General features: G+C 37.0%; 1 protein-coding gene across 1 annotated transcript; it reads right to left on the bottom strand.

Moving 5' to 3' along the window:
• Positions 1 to 1,616: 1,616 nt before the first annotated feature.
• Positions 1,617 to 11,446, bottom strand: LOC145228737 (adenylosuccinate synthetase isozyme 2-like). Its single transcript, XM_080093967.1, has 11 exons — positions 11,217 to 11,446; positions 10,746 to 10,911; positions 10,435 to 10,543; positions 10,118 to 10,225; positions 9,479 to 9,587; positions 9,049 to 9,151; positions 8,628 to 8,782; positions 8,214 to 8,338; positions 5,871 to 5,968; positions 5,050 to 5,199; positions 1,617 to 2,381 (listed from the first exon to the last, which is right to left on the bottom strand). The coding sequence occupies exons 1-11, from the start codon at positions 11,382 to 11,384 to the stop codon at positions 2,329 to 2,331; spliced, it is 1,344 nt and encodes a 447-aa protein (XP_079950093.1). The 5' UTR covers positions 11,385 to 11,446; the 3' UTR covers positions 1,617 to 2,328.
• Positions 11,447 to 13,196: the final 1,750 nt, after the last annotated feature.

Raw genomic sequence — 13,196 nt, 5'->3', positions numbered from 1 at the left:
GTACAAAGTAAAACGAAAATATCGTGCCACACCAGAAAATCTCTCGCCCTCACGCCGCATTGGTAACTCTTTATGGGTTTACGAAAATGTCATACCACAGTAAAACTCACTAGTGGTCACCATGCTACATGGGCTGATCCAGATTTTCGAAGTTGGTGTGATCAGCTTTTGGGGACCTTTTTAAATGTGCAAGACCGCTTACGGCAGGGGTGTCAAACTCATGGGGCTTAAAGGGCCACATTGCAGTTGGCAATTATGCCAAGGGCCGCATGTGATTTTTAATCTAGTTTTATAAACTTTAACCCGGGGAGCACAACCTTTTTGCTACGACGGCCACAATGCAGATTCTTATATCACCAACTGCCGCCAATTACCTGCTGTTTTTTGTCTTAAAATTACAGATGTAAGGAAATAGATTTATATTATATGTATAACTGACGCCCCAAAAGCCCAGATTAATTTCCAACTTGATGTACAGATTGAGTTGCGCAGTGTGAAGATCAGTCTTAACTGTTTGTGACATCATAATCTATATTGTGATGTTTGTGGTACCTGTTATTTCGCATTGTTTGTACACAATAGACCAGGGGCGGGAAACATACGGGCCGGATCCGGCCCGCGACGGGGTTTTCAGCGGCCCGCGGACAGTTTCCGGTCTTACATGATAATGTGGCCCGCGGCCACAGTCTGCCACAATCACCCACTACTTGCTTACTATGTCAAATTATAGTTGTAACGGACAGTAACGCTCCCCAATAATAAAAAAAAACTTTCCTGCCGTTGTTACGATTGCACCATACGTCCATTGTTACGACATAACTGCCAACCTTATGTGTGGTCTGCTTTCACGGTTTCCCTTGTTTCCACACGTGTACCCTAGTTATAGTGTTTCAGCAGTACCTGAGTCTGTGGTGTATGCATTAAATTTGCTGTGGTGAATAATTTTATGTTATATCAGTTAGATTGTTTGGACTGTATTGTAATTGTGACGTTCTTGATTGTATTTGGTTTAGTTTAGGTGGTCAAGAATCCGTTTTAAATCACTGGATAAATACGCGATTAATGTGTCGATTCAGAAATCCGGCCCGCCAAGTACTTCGTTTTCCCATATCAGGCCCGCCGACTGGAGAAGTTGCCCGCCCCTGCAATAGACGCACAAAACATGTGATGCATTTGGCTATTAGGCTGGTAATACTCTTTTCAGTACCACAAAATCTGTTTAGAGCAGTTTGAAAATCAAAATATTTGACAAAGGAGATTTATTTACGTCACGGCCGCACAAACTCGTCTCTGTGGCCGCATGCGGCTGTACAGCCGCAAGTTGTGCACCACTGACTGAAACTTAACGCTTATTTTTGGTTAGAGGAGCAGTTTTACTATCGTTTCTATTCATAAAATGTGAGTTTTTATTTTTTTATTAAAGTTCTGTATATGTTTGTTTAATGAATAGCTTCAACTTTGAAAAGTTAGAATTATTATATTTGGATAAAAATCTATAAAATACTTAAATACTACAATTGGTGTTAATTGTTTGAAGGCCGCATTAGAGGGCTTAGTGGGCCGCACGTTTGACACCCCTGGCTTACGGCACTGCTACATCAGGTAATTCAAACATGTACAATAGCATTGGTGTGCATGAAACAACACATCAAATGCAGTTAGTTTATTGGGTGTTTTACAACAGTCTTGCGCAAACGTAATCGCACAATTGCGGTAAACTGCATAAAACCGTGAAAACGATAGCAAAATAACGACGTGGCTGATAAACAACAGCACACACACACACACTAATAGTGAGCACATGTATTAAAGCCTAAAGTGGGTTCCAAAGGAAGTGTGAAGAGCTGTAAGATTTAAACTAAAAATTCACAAAATAGAAACAATATAAGAGAAGTTATAGTACCTTTGGAGTTCATATTCTTCGGATTTTTTAACATGTGACAATTTATAAACAATTTATAGCGGGTTTAAAGCAATCCTGGTAAACTAGGTAAGCCGGTTTATTTTGTGTATAAAATGCTCAAGACACGTGAGGCAAGGGGAGTCGAATCTCACTACCAGACACACAAAGCAAACACAGCAGGCAAACAATTGAAAGTACAACGCGATTTACCTAAAAAATTCGCGGGTAAAAAGTAATAACTACTAAGACACATCGAGGCGACAAAAACGTTGCTGCTGCAAGGCCGGGGCCGCTATGTAGCAGCCCCACAAGGCCGGGGCCGCTATGTAGCAAGCTCGTCGATAAAATAGCGAAGTGCGGTGGGTCTGGGAGACAAGCCAGAAGCCAGCGAGACACGCGAGCGCCGATGAGGAGACCAACGTGCGTCAAAAGATCTCGATGATTTCCGATCGAGCCTGGCCAACACCAACCCAGCGTACTAGAAAGGAAGGCAACTGTTAGAATGGTGTCGATCACGACAGCTCGTGCCCTACTGTAAGCAGCTCTTGTGCGATTTCCAGGTAATGGGCAGTGGGAGTAAGAACAATTTCCGTTTGGGCGAGCCGCGAGAAACGGTTCACTTTAAATGCGCTTTCAATTGAGTTCGTCCTACTTGTGAGCTTACTAGCAAAAAATAATAAGAATGCAAAGCTTTGTGCGTGTACTTTCTATTGAAGATTTTTTGTCAGTTGACAAACCACGGCAAAAAACGATTTTTGGCAAGTGCACCAGCAGCACACTTTGGGCGTTTGAACACGGATGGCAGTAATAGACTATAGCACACTTTTTCGATGTCCTGAGTTCTGGAGTACATAGACACAAATTTGACCTACTTTTATACCAAGGCAGCATTTTCTATTTGGCAATTGCGACTCTCATTAAATATAGCTACTATTCACACAGTTCCAACGAATCTATATGACACGCAAATGGGCATATCCGGCACAATACAAACTCGCTTTTATATTAGACGTTCAAGTCCACAAATAGACTGAGATCAAAAATAGGGTATGATTGGCACTACCGAATAATTGCGTCAACTTGAAACACAGAAGTGCTCTTCAAGGCCACAGTTGGCGTTTCCTGTCGCCTTTAAACGTGACAGCAGACATTCCTTTGCAGCATTCTCGTAATCTGACGGTATGACGAAAGAAGGTCTGATAAGCTACTGTGCTGCGAACTTATGACGAACTTCGATACATCATAAGTTCGTGGGGCAAAATGGTTGATTTGTCAATCAAATCAGTTTAAACTTGAAAAGTCACGCTATGATATGAAACAGCCGTTTTTGGCCATACATACTTTTGATTCATGGTGGGAAGTTTTATTGGGGACAAAACCCAATTTTTTTTACCCAAAATTAAACGTTTTGTTATTTGCAAAAGTCGTGTTTATCGGCACCATTGTTTGCAAGTTCTAATTTGGGGGTGAAATATACATAAAAAAACGTAGAAAACTAGAAGGGTGGCTTAGCACATATTGCCATTGCATATACATTACAACCTACTTTAAAACATTACTATATTTCCTACACTTATTTTATAATGGGTCCCATATTATCTACTGTCTTTATAACATTGATTGTTTCCGCAGGCAGAAACTCATGGGTCCCCACACATGCAAAGTTGTAAATAATGCATTTCAAGAGATAAGTATGAGAAAGTTTGTTGTTGTAAGGTAAAATACAGTGACTGGTACTGAACATAAATAAATATGCTGTATGTACTACAAACTATTCAAATTTCATTCCATTTATCCAAATAGCATATTTATTTACGCTCGGTACCGGTCACTGTGTTTTATCTGACAACAACAAACTTTCTCATAGTTATGAATGTTCATTCCATTAATGCAAGGTTTTTCTCTGTCTGAGAAAAAAAAGGCTAAACACAACAATCAGCTCCTTTCAAAATTGCACCTGATTGTAGGTGGTGGTGGGGTAAATGATAGTGCTACAGGGTAAAACAACAATCGACACCCATAAGTGGCACACTCCAGAAGCTGTCTAAATTTTATTCAATTCAGACATTGTTTAAAAAATTGACCCATTTGGGGGGCTAGAGGGGTAAATATAATATGGGGTAAATGTTGGGGTCAAAGGGTTGAACAAAACAATAGACAACTATAAATGACACACTCTATAAACTGTGAAATTTTATCCAATTCGGACATTGTTTAAAACATTCACCAATTTTAGGGGGCTAGAGGGGTAAATATTGGGGCTACAGGGTTAAACACAACAATTGCTGCCTATAAATGACAAGTTCTACAAGCTGTCAAAATTTCATCTATTTCCGACACCATTTAAAAACCTCACCAATTTTAGGGGGTTAGTGGGGCAACTAATGGGGTTCTACACCCAAAAGTAAAAAATATGAAATTGCAATGACCCAATCAACAGTCGTGTAATTTTTTATCCAAATCGGCCAATGTTTAAATTTCGGGCCACTACAGGTGTTTTTAGCAACATTTGTTAACACATCTGACGTCATAAGGCTGTTATCACCCCTTTGACTGGCATGCAAAAACGCCCTCCAAGTAATGCACAAACACAAGCAGCATAGCCTCTGGTACCTTTACTATACTGTTACTCCACAGAATTTTTTCGTTTGTGGTGCGCAGCAACATGCAAAAACGTTTTACATTTTGGGGGCTAGCGGGGTAAATACTGGGGTTATTAACTCAAACGAAGCGGATGGCACATCTACATAACTATATCTACCATCTGTGAAAGTTTCATCCAAATTCATCAAAGATTTCATGCCAAAAGTGCATGGAAACGCTTCGGCAGAAAAAAGAAAAAAAAAGGAAAAAACAGAGTGAAATCAAGATGTGTCCCCTTCAGGGAAGGGGACCCATAGCGAGTGGGGGCAAGTGTTACGATGTCAATTGCTTCTCCCACGCAGCTGGTGTATTTTTTTCAATCAACCGCTAGGTAGCGTAAAAGATGCGCAAAATTTACTCTCAGAAAAATATTGCTGATAAAAAAAAAAAAAATATTGCTAATCAAAGACAGAAATCGTCGGTTAAAGGTGAAATCGGAAAAAAAGGAATATTCACTTTCACAAAATTATAATATTCGAGAAACAAACAGTATAGCAACTTACCAGGCACTTGCAAGAGATCCTGGATTGTTTTCAGATACACCTTTGCTTGGTAAGGCAGCTCACTAAAATTCCTGCATTCACACGTGGAGGATTGCCAACCCGGAAGTGTGATGTATTCTACTTCGACATCTTCCAAAACTTCCAACGACGCTGTGACATACAGTGTATTCTTGTTATCAAAGCAAACTTGGCGACGGAAAATCACCCGCGCGACTTGCCGCTAGGTGCTGCTGTTGATCTTTACAACGCTAAAAACCTGTTTTACAGCAGTACTCAAGGGATGGGGCGAGTCGAACCAGAACCCAAGTATTCGGTACGGAGCATCGCTATTTTGGATGCTCGGTGCTCGGCCGAGCAGTTGCACAAACTGACCAGAGCATGAAATATCTAACATATTCATGCCCTGAATACGAAACCAGTGTTCAAAAGGGTATCCAAGAAGAGAAATGACTGTTTGATTAAATGCGTCAGATGTTGGAACAAGGCGTATTTCTAGGGTCTGAACAACTTAACACATTGCTAGTGACGTGAGGGGCCATGGAAATCTACAACACTAGCCCGGAATTAGGAATGTTTGTGACGCCACAATTTGAGACGCTCGGTGCTCGACCAAACAGAACATTTCTAGTTTTGGCACAACCCTAGCCATTATAATTTAAAAGATTTTTATTTTTGTGAAGGCATCAGTCACAAATAATCTTATATTGTATGTTTATGTGCAGGATAGACTTTTGTTACCAAATATACAAAAATAGCAATACTGTATTTGTTTTGTTCATATTTGGGTGAAATATAAGTGAAAAAAGATTAAAACAATCTACCTGGAAAAACGGACAGAACCTCTCCATTACGTTTGTATGCGACACCAATCTTCACTGATTCAAATGTGTCGAGAATGTCTAACTTGGTAATAGCAATACTGCAATAATAATATAATATTTAATATTCATTTGAGATCATAGAAGTGCAGTTTTCATTAGTCCTACAATACTAAAAGCTGAAAAAACTAGAAGGGTGGCTTAGCACTAGCACATATTGCCCTTGCATATACACTATAACCTATTTTAAAACATAAATATATTTCCCATGCTTATTTTGTATTGGGTCCCATATTAGCCATCGTCTTTTATAACTTTAGTCGTTTCTGCAGGCAAAAACTCATGGGTCCCCACACATGTAAAGTTGAAAATAATGCAATTCAAGAGATAACCATGAGAAAGTCGGGTGATGTAAGGTAAAACACAGTGATCAGCACTGGGCTTAAATAATAATACTATGTAGAATACAAGCTATAAAATTAGATTCAACCCAGATATTCTTTGAAGTATGTCCTATTTAATGTTTTAAAAAACTGACCCATTTTAGGGGGCTAGTAGAGCAACTAATTGGGTTCGACACACAAACTAAAAAATATGTAAAAAACACAATGACTCAATGAATAGTACTGCAAAATTTCAGCCCAATCCGCCAATGTTTAAAATTTCGACCACTAGAGATGTTTTGAGCAACAACCGTTAATGTTTCTGACGTCATAGGGCTGTTAACAAGCCCCTAACTGCCATGGCGCAAAAACGACCACCAAGCAACCCACCAATGAGCAACATACAACTGGTTGCCCTTGTAACACTATTGCTCCAAAGAAATCTTTCGTTTGTGGTGACCAGTAACATACAAATACGTTTTACACTTGAGGGGCTTGTGGGGTAAATGTTAGGACTACAGGGTTGAACACAACAATCGACACATATAAATGGCATACTATACAAGAAATCCAAATTTCAGCCAATTCTGACACTGTTTAAAAACTCACCCATTTTAGGGGGCTAACGGGGTAAATAATGGGGTTATCAACAAAACAAAGTGGGATGCACATCTACATAACTATATCTACCATCTGTGTAAATTTCAGCCAAATCCATCAAACATTTGATGGTAAAACGAGTCGGACAAACTTCGGGGTAAAAACAACCATTTTAGGGGGCGAGCGGGGTAAATACTGGGGTTATCAACAAAAACAAAGTGGGATGCACATCTACATAACTACAACTACCATCTGTGTAAATTTCAGCCAAATCCATCAAACATTTGATAGAAAAACGAGTCAGACAAACTTCAGGGAAAAAATACCCATTTTAGGGGGCTAGCGGGGTAAATACTGGGGTTATCAACAAAAACAAAGTGGGATGCACATCTACATAACTACAACTACCATCTGTGTAAATTTCAGCCAAATCCATCAAACATTTGATGGAAAAACGAGTCGGACAAACTTCGGGGAAAAAATACCCATTTTAGGGGGCTAGCGGGGTAAATACTGGGGTTATCAACAAAAACAAAGTGGGATGCACATCTACATAACTACATCTACCATCTGTGTAAATTTCATCCAAATCCATCAAGGATTTGATGGAAAAACGAGTCGGACAAACTTTGGGTAGAAGAAAAAATAAGAAAAAAAACAAAAACATTTTGAGTAAAATCAGGGGACCCATAACTATTAAAAAACCTTCAAAGCCTTGTTTTACAGTGGAAAATTTTAGTGCACTATTTAACTTGCTTTACCTAATTTTGGCTGATCAGTTTGTTGCTATTATTTAGAAAATATTTTTTATTTTCAAAAACGCCTATTTAGAAAAAAGGATTTTCTTTTGCACTTTTCAAATCATTCATACATACATGTGGTTGAAACCTTATCAGTTTATCATTTTTGTGGGTTGTTTAGTATTAGTTATTATATTAGCATTTCAGATTATCATATCACAGCATTTTTGTGGGTTGTTTAGTATTATTAATATTGATAAGGGACAAAATGAATTGTTCTCAGTTTGTAAAATAATGTTCACACATATAAGTATGCAGGTTTTCAACGGAACAACTACTTGAGAATAAAGAATCTCCTTTAAGACATTGAAGCCTACTTTAAACAATGTTCAAGGCAAACTGACATTTTTAACAACTGAAGGGTTAATTTTAGTGCCAGAGAGATTTAGTCTAATCTAAGCGATATACATGGCAAAATTTACAAGTTCATCTCATAATAATGTGAACAACAGAAACACTTTAGTGAAGTAGCCTGATATTGTAGCTATATGTTACAGAATTAAATATGGCCAGGGCATGGTTCTTATAGCGTATGAAAAGATAATAAACAATGAAGTAGGAACCTTGAGAAGTTGTTAATCATGTGAGCATATCTGACAACGACAAGATCGAGCCAACCGCATCGCCTCTTTCTTCCTGTTGTCACACCAAACTCGAAGCCAATGGTTTGCAGGTTTTGGCCAATATCCTGAATAACACAGCATAGAAAGTTAATAATGGAATGCAGAAAGGCATTTGGTAATATTTCTTTCAAGTAATAGAAGGCAAACAAAATAAAATCTTCAATAGCCAACTCATTTGTGAACAAAAACTTTAAATATTGTTATATTGTTTTCAAAATGGACACACACTAAAAACACAAAAAGGGGCTATGTGTATAAACTTCAGCACAAAACAAAAAATGTTTTGACAGTTGTTGTCCAGCTATGCTATTGTTTTGTGAACACATGTATTCTATTGCTGTAAATTCCACCTACATTCAGTTGTTCTGTGGGAAATGGGCCTGAGCCTACACGAGATGTGTACGCCTTCACAATACCAATAACATTACCAATGCTAGAAGGTGGAATACCAAGACCAGTACACACTCCACCAACTGTGCAGTTTGATGATGTCACAAATGGGTATGTACCTAAAGAAAAAAACAATTGATTTGGAAGTTGAGTGTGACACCAGTGTTATTTAAATACACATTCAAAACTTAACCAAAAACAACAATACTTTTTTTCTTGTATTGATTTGTAAGGCAATGGGCCAAAAGCACATATTTCGCAGCCACACTTTTTGAAACAGTATTTTAAAAAAATTTTTTATACTGCCCTAAATATTTTACTTCGAAAAATCATGTGACTTTTGAAATACACAACAGGCTTACTCCCACTGTGATGAGAAAATTACCAAAGTCAATGTCAAGCATGGTTGCATTTGCCCCTTCCACCACTATGCTTTTCTTTCCTGATGAATGCAAGTACTCATGCATAAACTTTACAACATCTTTGACCTGGAACAACAAAAAATGAGTGTTGTATCAAAAACTATGGAAAAAACTAGTTGTATTTTATTTGAAGCTTGTATACGTAAAAATCATGAAAAATATCCAAAAAAAGTTATATCAAGTAACTTAAACATGTTTTCAAGTCTAAAACTACGAAAAAATTTGAACTGGTAGGTACTAATATACTTTAAAAAATGCTGAAAAAATTGTAGCAGGGAAACTTTTAAAATAAGTGTGCCAATTTTTTTTAAATTCAAAAATGCTTGCATCAGCAAGTCAAATATAAACAAATTGCCAAACAAAACATACTGAAAATTAAAACAACATTTTTACCATAGGTTTCAGTTCTTTTTTATATCCAAGGTATTCATCTATTTGTTCCTTTTCATTTATTTCCAATCCTGGATACTGTTGTTGATAAAATTTGGCCAGGGCATGAAATCTTAATCAACAAAATATCTTTTGTTTATCAAACAAACAAAAAAGATGTCAATAAAAACAGCCACCAAATCAATGGATTTAATACATTTGCTACATAAATGTAATTTTTGTACATAAATGTGGTGTGCATGTGTGATTGATGGTAATATCATTTCATACTCTGACAAATAACAACATGCTCATTAATATTTGTGTTAAAATTGTGTTTTCAAAACAAACCTTTTTAGCATCACAACATACATCACAAAAGCTCAGGTCAAAAGGAAATTGAAAAAATCAAATGTTTGCTAAGATAATAAACACATACCAAACAATAAGCAACATGTGACCAATTGGCCAGCTGTTAGTGATAAGTCGTTAAACAGCCTACAGCTGCCAATGTCATAATCACATTAACACTTCTATTTTTAAATGCAAAATGGGGCTATGTCCAAACTTGTTTTAGGAAATGTGCCCAGAACCAAAGTATTTTCACATCGTAAATTAAAAGGTGTTATGTGGTGCAAACAGTAAATTTGTTTTCAAACATACTTTTCAGCAAATATTTTTTCACATCCCAATAAATCTGATATTCTTAGGTTCATTCGTCCAGCTTTGCATGCATAGGTTGGTCCAATGCCTTTCTTTGTTGTGCCAAGTCTAAAAAAACATAGCCTTTATTGAAAATAAATAATAGTTTTATTACATTTTTATTTCAACCTTGCAACTTAACGTTTTAGTGTAGGAGTTCTTTACACAAACTTTCTGGTATTTATTATTTTTTCTCTTTTTAAAAACTACCTCTTCTTTGTTTTGTAAACAAACCTCTTTAAGGCTTGCATCAGATGGTAAAAGCTATTATGACATACTTTTGATTTCCTTTCATTTCCTCCAGGATCTGATCCACTTGTTGGTGAAAACTGAAGACAATATGCGCCCTGTCTGAAATCACTAGGTTTTTTCTCCACCAAGTTAAACCTGCAAAATGTGTTTATAAAATTATACAATTTGTGTCATTGAAAAAAAATAAAATAAATGCCTCAAAAAAAATCTGCTAATTTTTGGAGCAGCAATGATGTTAATTATGTCCAATATGTCATACAGAAGAGAAAATTTTATACATTTTTTCAGGGGACTTTAATTTGCAGAGCTAAATCAAAGCACACTTTGCTAAATTTACCTTTTCCTTCATTCTTTTTTGCTTCACTTAGCAGCTCTGGTATGTTTATTACAACCCCATTCCCTATTACTGCTTTACAATTTTCATTTATTATACCACTGGGTAAAAGGTGAAAGTCAAATTTCTGTTTTCCAACAACCACAGTATGACCAGCATTGTTTCCACCCTTTAAGTAAAATAGGTAAATATTTCAGGATTTCTGTTGATCAAAAAAATCATTTTAGCAATGGATAGGCCAGTAATATTTTTTTTAAAGCAGTTTAAGAAAAAACAAAAACCTTTTCAATCTGCTAAAAAAAATCCGATGCTAAAATTTATCTGATGGCCATTAAAAAAGTTTCCCTTAATCATCTCTTTGTTATTTTTTATCATTTACTTATGCTATATCATTGCAAAAGCTAACAAGTGTATACATACAAAACGTTTTTTTTAATACGGTATTTATTAACATATGTAAAAATAAAAGTTTACTTGAACACGGCAGACAACATCTGCTTTGGTAGCAATCAAATCCACAAGTTTTCCCTTTCCTTCATCACCCCACTGTGCTCCCAAAATAACAGTTACTTTGTTGTTAACTTCCTTGGGGGATAAAGATGGCAGAGACGCTTCCAAACTTATATCTCCGTTTACTGCCATTGTTGATGATTAAAACTAATGAGACCGATTCTGATAAAAAACACAGTAATTTACCAAAAACGACCGACACCTAAAACTTGGCTCAAAACCGAAATTTTTAAATGTTCTGACCAACAGCTATTTCTTAAAAGATAGGATAATCTATAAATTATAGGACAGTGGAACTCAACTTTCCGTTATTTTCAGCACAAGCACTTTTTTTTCAAAACAAACTGAACATGTAAACCTTGTTATTGTTTAAAAGTATAGAGCAACCACTTTTCCGACCAGCTGCAGACCTGTAGAACTAATGACTGAGTGACCTAAGGTCCTACTCCTAAGCAACCAAAAAACGTGTGTGCTTGTTTGTCCCTTGTCGCACTCGCGTGCAGCATACTGTAACGCAGAAGTCTGCGTTATTGTGTTGTATGCAAGAGTACTGTAGGTATTTTTTGTTGGCATGTAAAGTTGTAGTAAACCCGACAATACTACAAAAACTAACTTGAGATGCTCCACAACAGAGACGGATTCAATAGTCGGTTTGGTTAACAGTTTGAATTTCATGGTCATTGTTTAACTTGTTTTCGTACAACATGTTGACAGTTCTTTGTTCCAAAATGTTTGTGTAGACATCACTGATTTCTATGCCTTTGGTCTCTTAACGCTTTACCACGTACGGTTTGTTGTTGTTAAGTTCTGTTTGGTTGGAACATTTTTGTTGGTTTTGTTTTCATGATGCCTTAATTTTCAGCTAAGCTAAACCTATCTGGGCAATAGTTTGCCATGTGAGAAATATAAATACATCAAAAGCATGGGCGTCGGCATCGGGGGCGTGACCCCTTGCAAAAAAGAAAAACGCAAACCGTCTAAAAATCCGCAACTTAAAACAAAACACAACAAACATTCAAACAGTGTTATACAGTAACTACTCTATACAGTAACTAAGACGTCGTGGGTTTCCATCCCGTTATACGCACCTAATACAAGCTGTAACTGTAACAGAATAGGGAGTTTACAAATGATTAAATGAATCGAACATTTTTACTTAACAATAGCTCGTGGATGGTGGATGCGTCAAAAAGCCACCATGTGATATCTTCACTGTGTCTGTTGTTACATCTGATAAGGTTTTTGTATGTAAATCCCACTTCCGTCAAAAATTATTCGACAATCTACTACATACTACAGTGATAGTTAATATTGTGCTCATTGTATTATTTTGCTACATTGGGATTGGCAAGAATGAGTAGCACAGTCAGATGATTTTTGTAAAATACCGATTATCCAACAGCGATGTGTCCCCTGTATTTTTTCCTGCGGACGCCCACGATTAAAAGCTAAAACTTTAGGGATTTACCCGCTTTTTAGGAGGGAAAAGAGACACTAAATAAGTGTAGCGTCGCGGCTGAGTTTAAGACGCGAGACAAAGATTTCTAAAAAATAGGCAAGTAAGGAAGATTGCCACAGCATTAACACTACACCCTTAACGCAGCCTTCAACGTTGGCAATAAATCAGCCCTCGGTAACGTCTAAACCTGAGCAAGCATTGGTGTAGCTACAGAGGGTCCAAATGGGTCATGGCGCCTCTAATGTTTTTAAAGAGAAAGTTTAATTCAATTCGGTTTGGCATCACATCGTGACTATATTATCTAAGGAACATATATAAATTGCATAAATGACTGTTGGTCATCAACTTGTAAGCCGAAGTCCACAACTTGTCCAGCCCCAGTTTGGAAAACCACGTGTTTGGTAAAAACACATCTTACACCTCGTATTAGCAAAGCAAACAATACTGGACCACAAATTCGATACTCCTTCCGAAATTTTTTATTG

The sequence above is a fragment of the Phallusia mammillata genome, chromosome 1 (assembly GCF_965637545.1).
Source record: "Phallusia mammillata chromosome 1, kaPhaMamm4.hap1.1, whole genome shotgun sequence".
Lineage (NCBI taxonomy): Eukaryota > Metazoa > Chordata > Ascidiacea > Phlebobranchia > Ascidiidae > Phallusia > Phallusia mammillata.
This window is presented reverse-complemented; position numbering and strand designations above follow the sequence as displayed.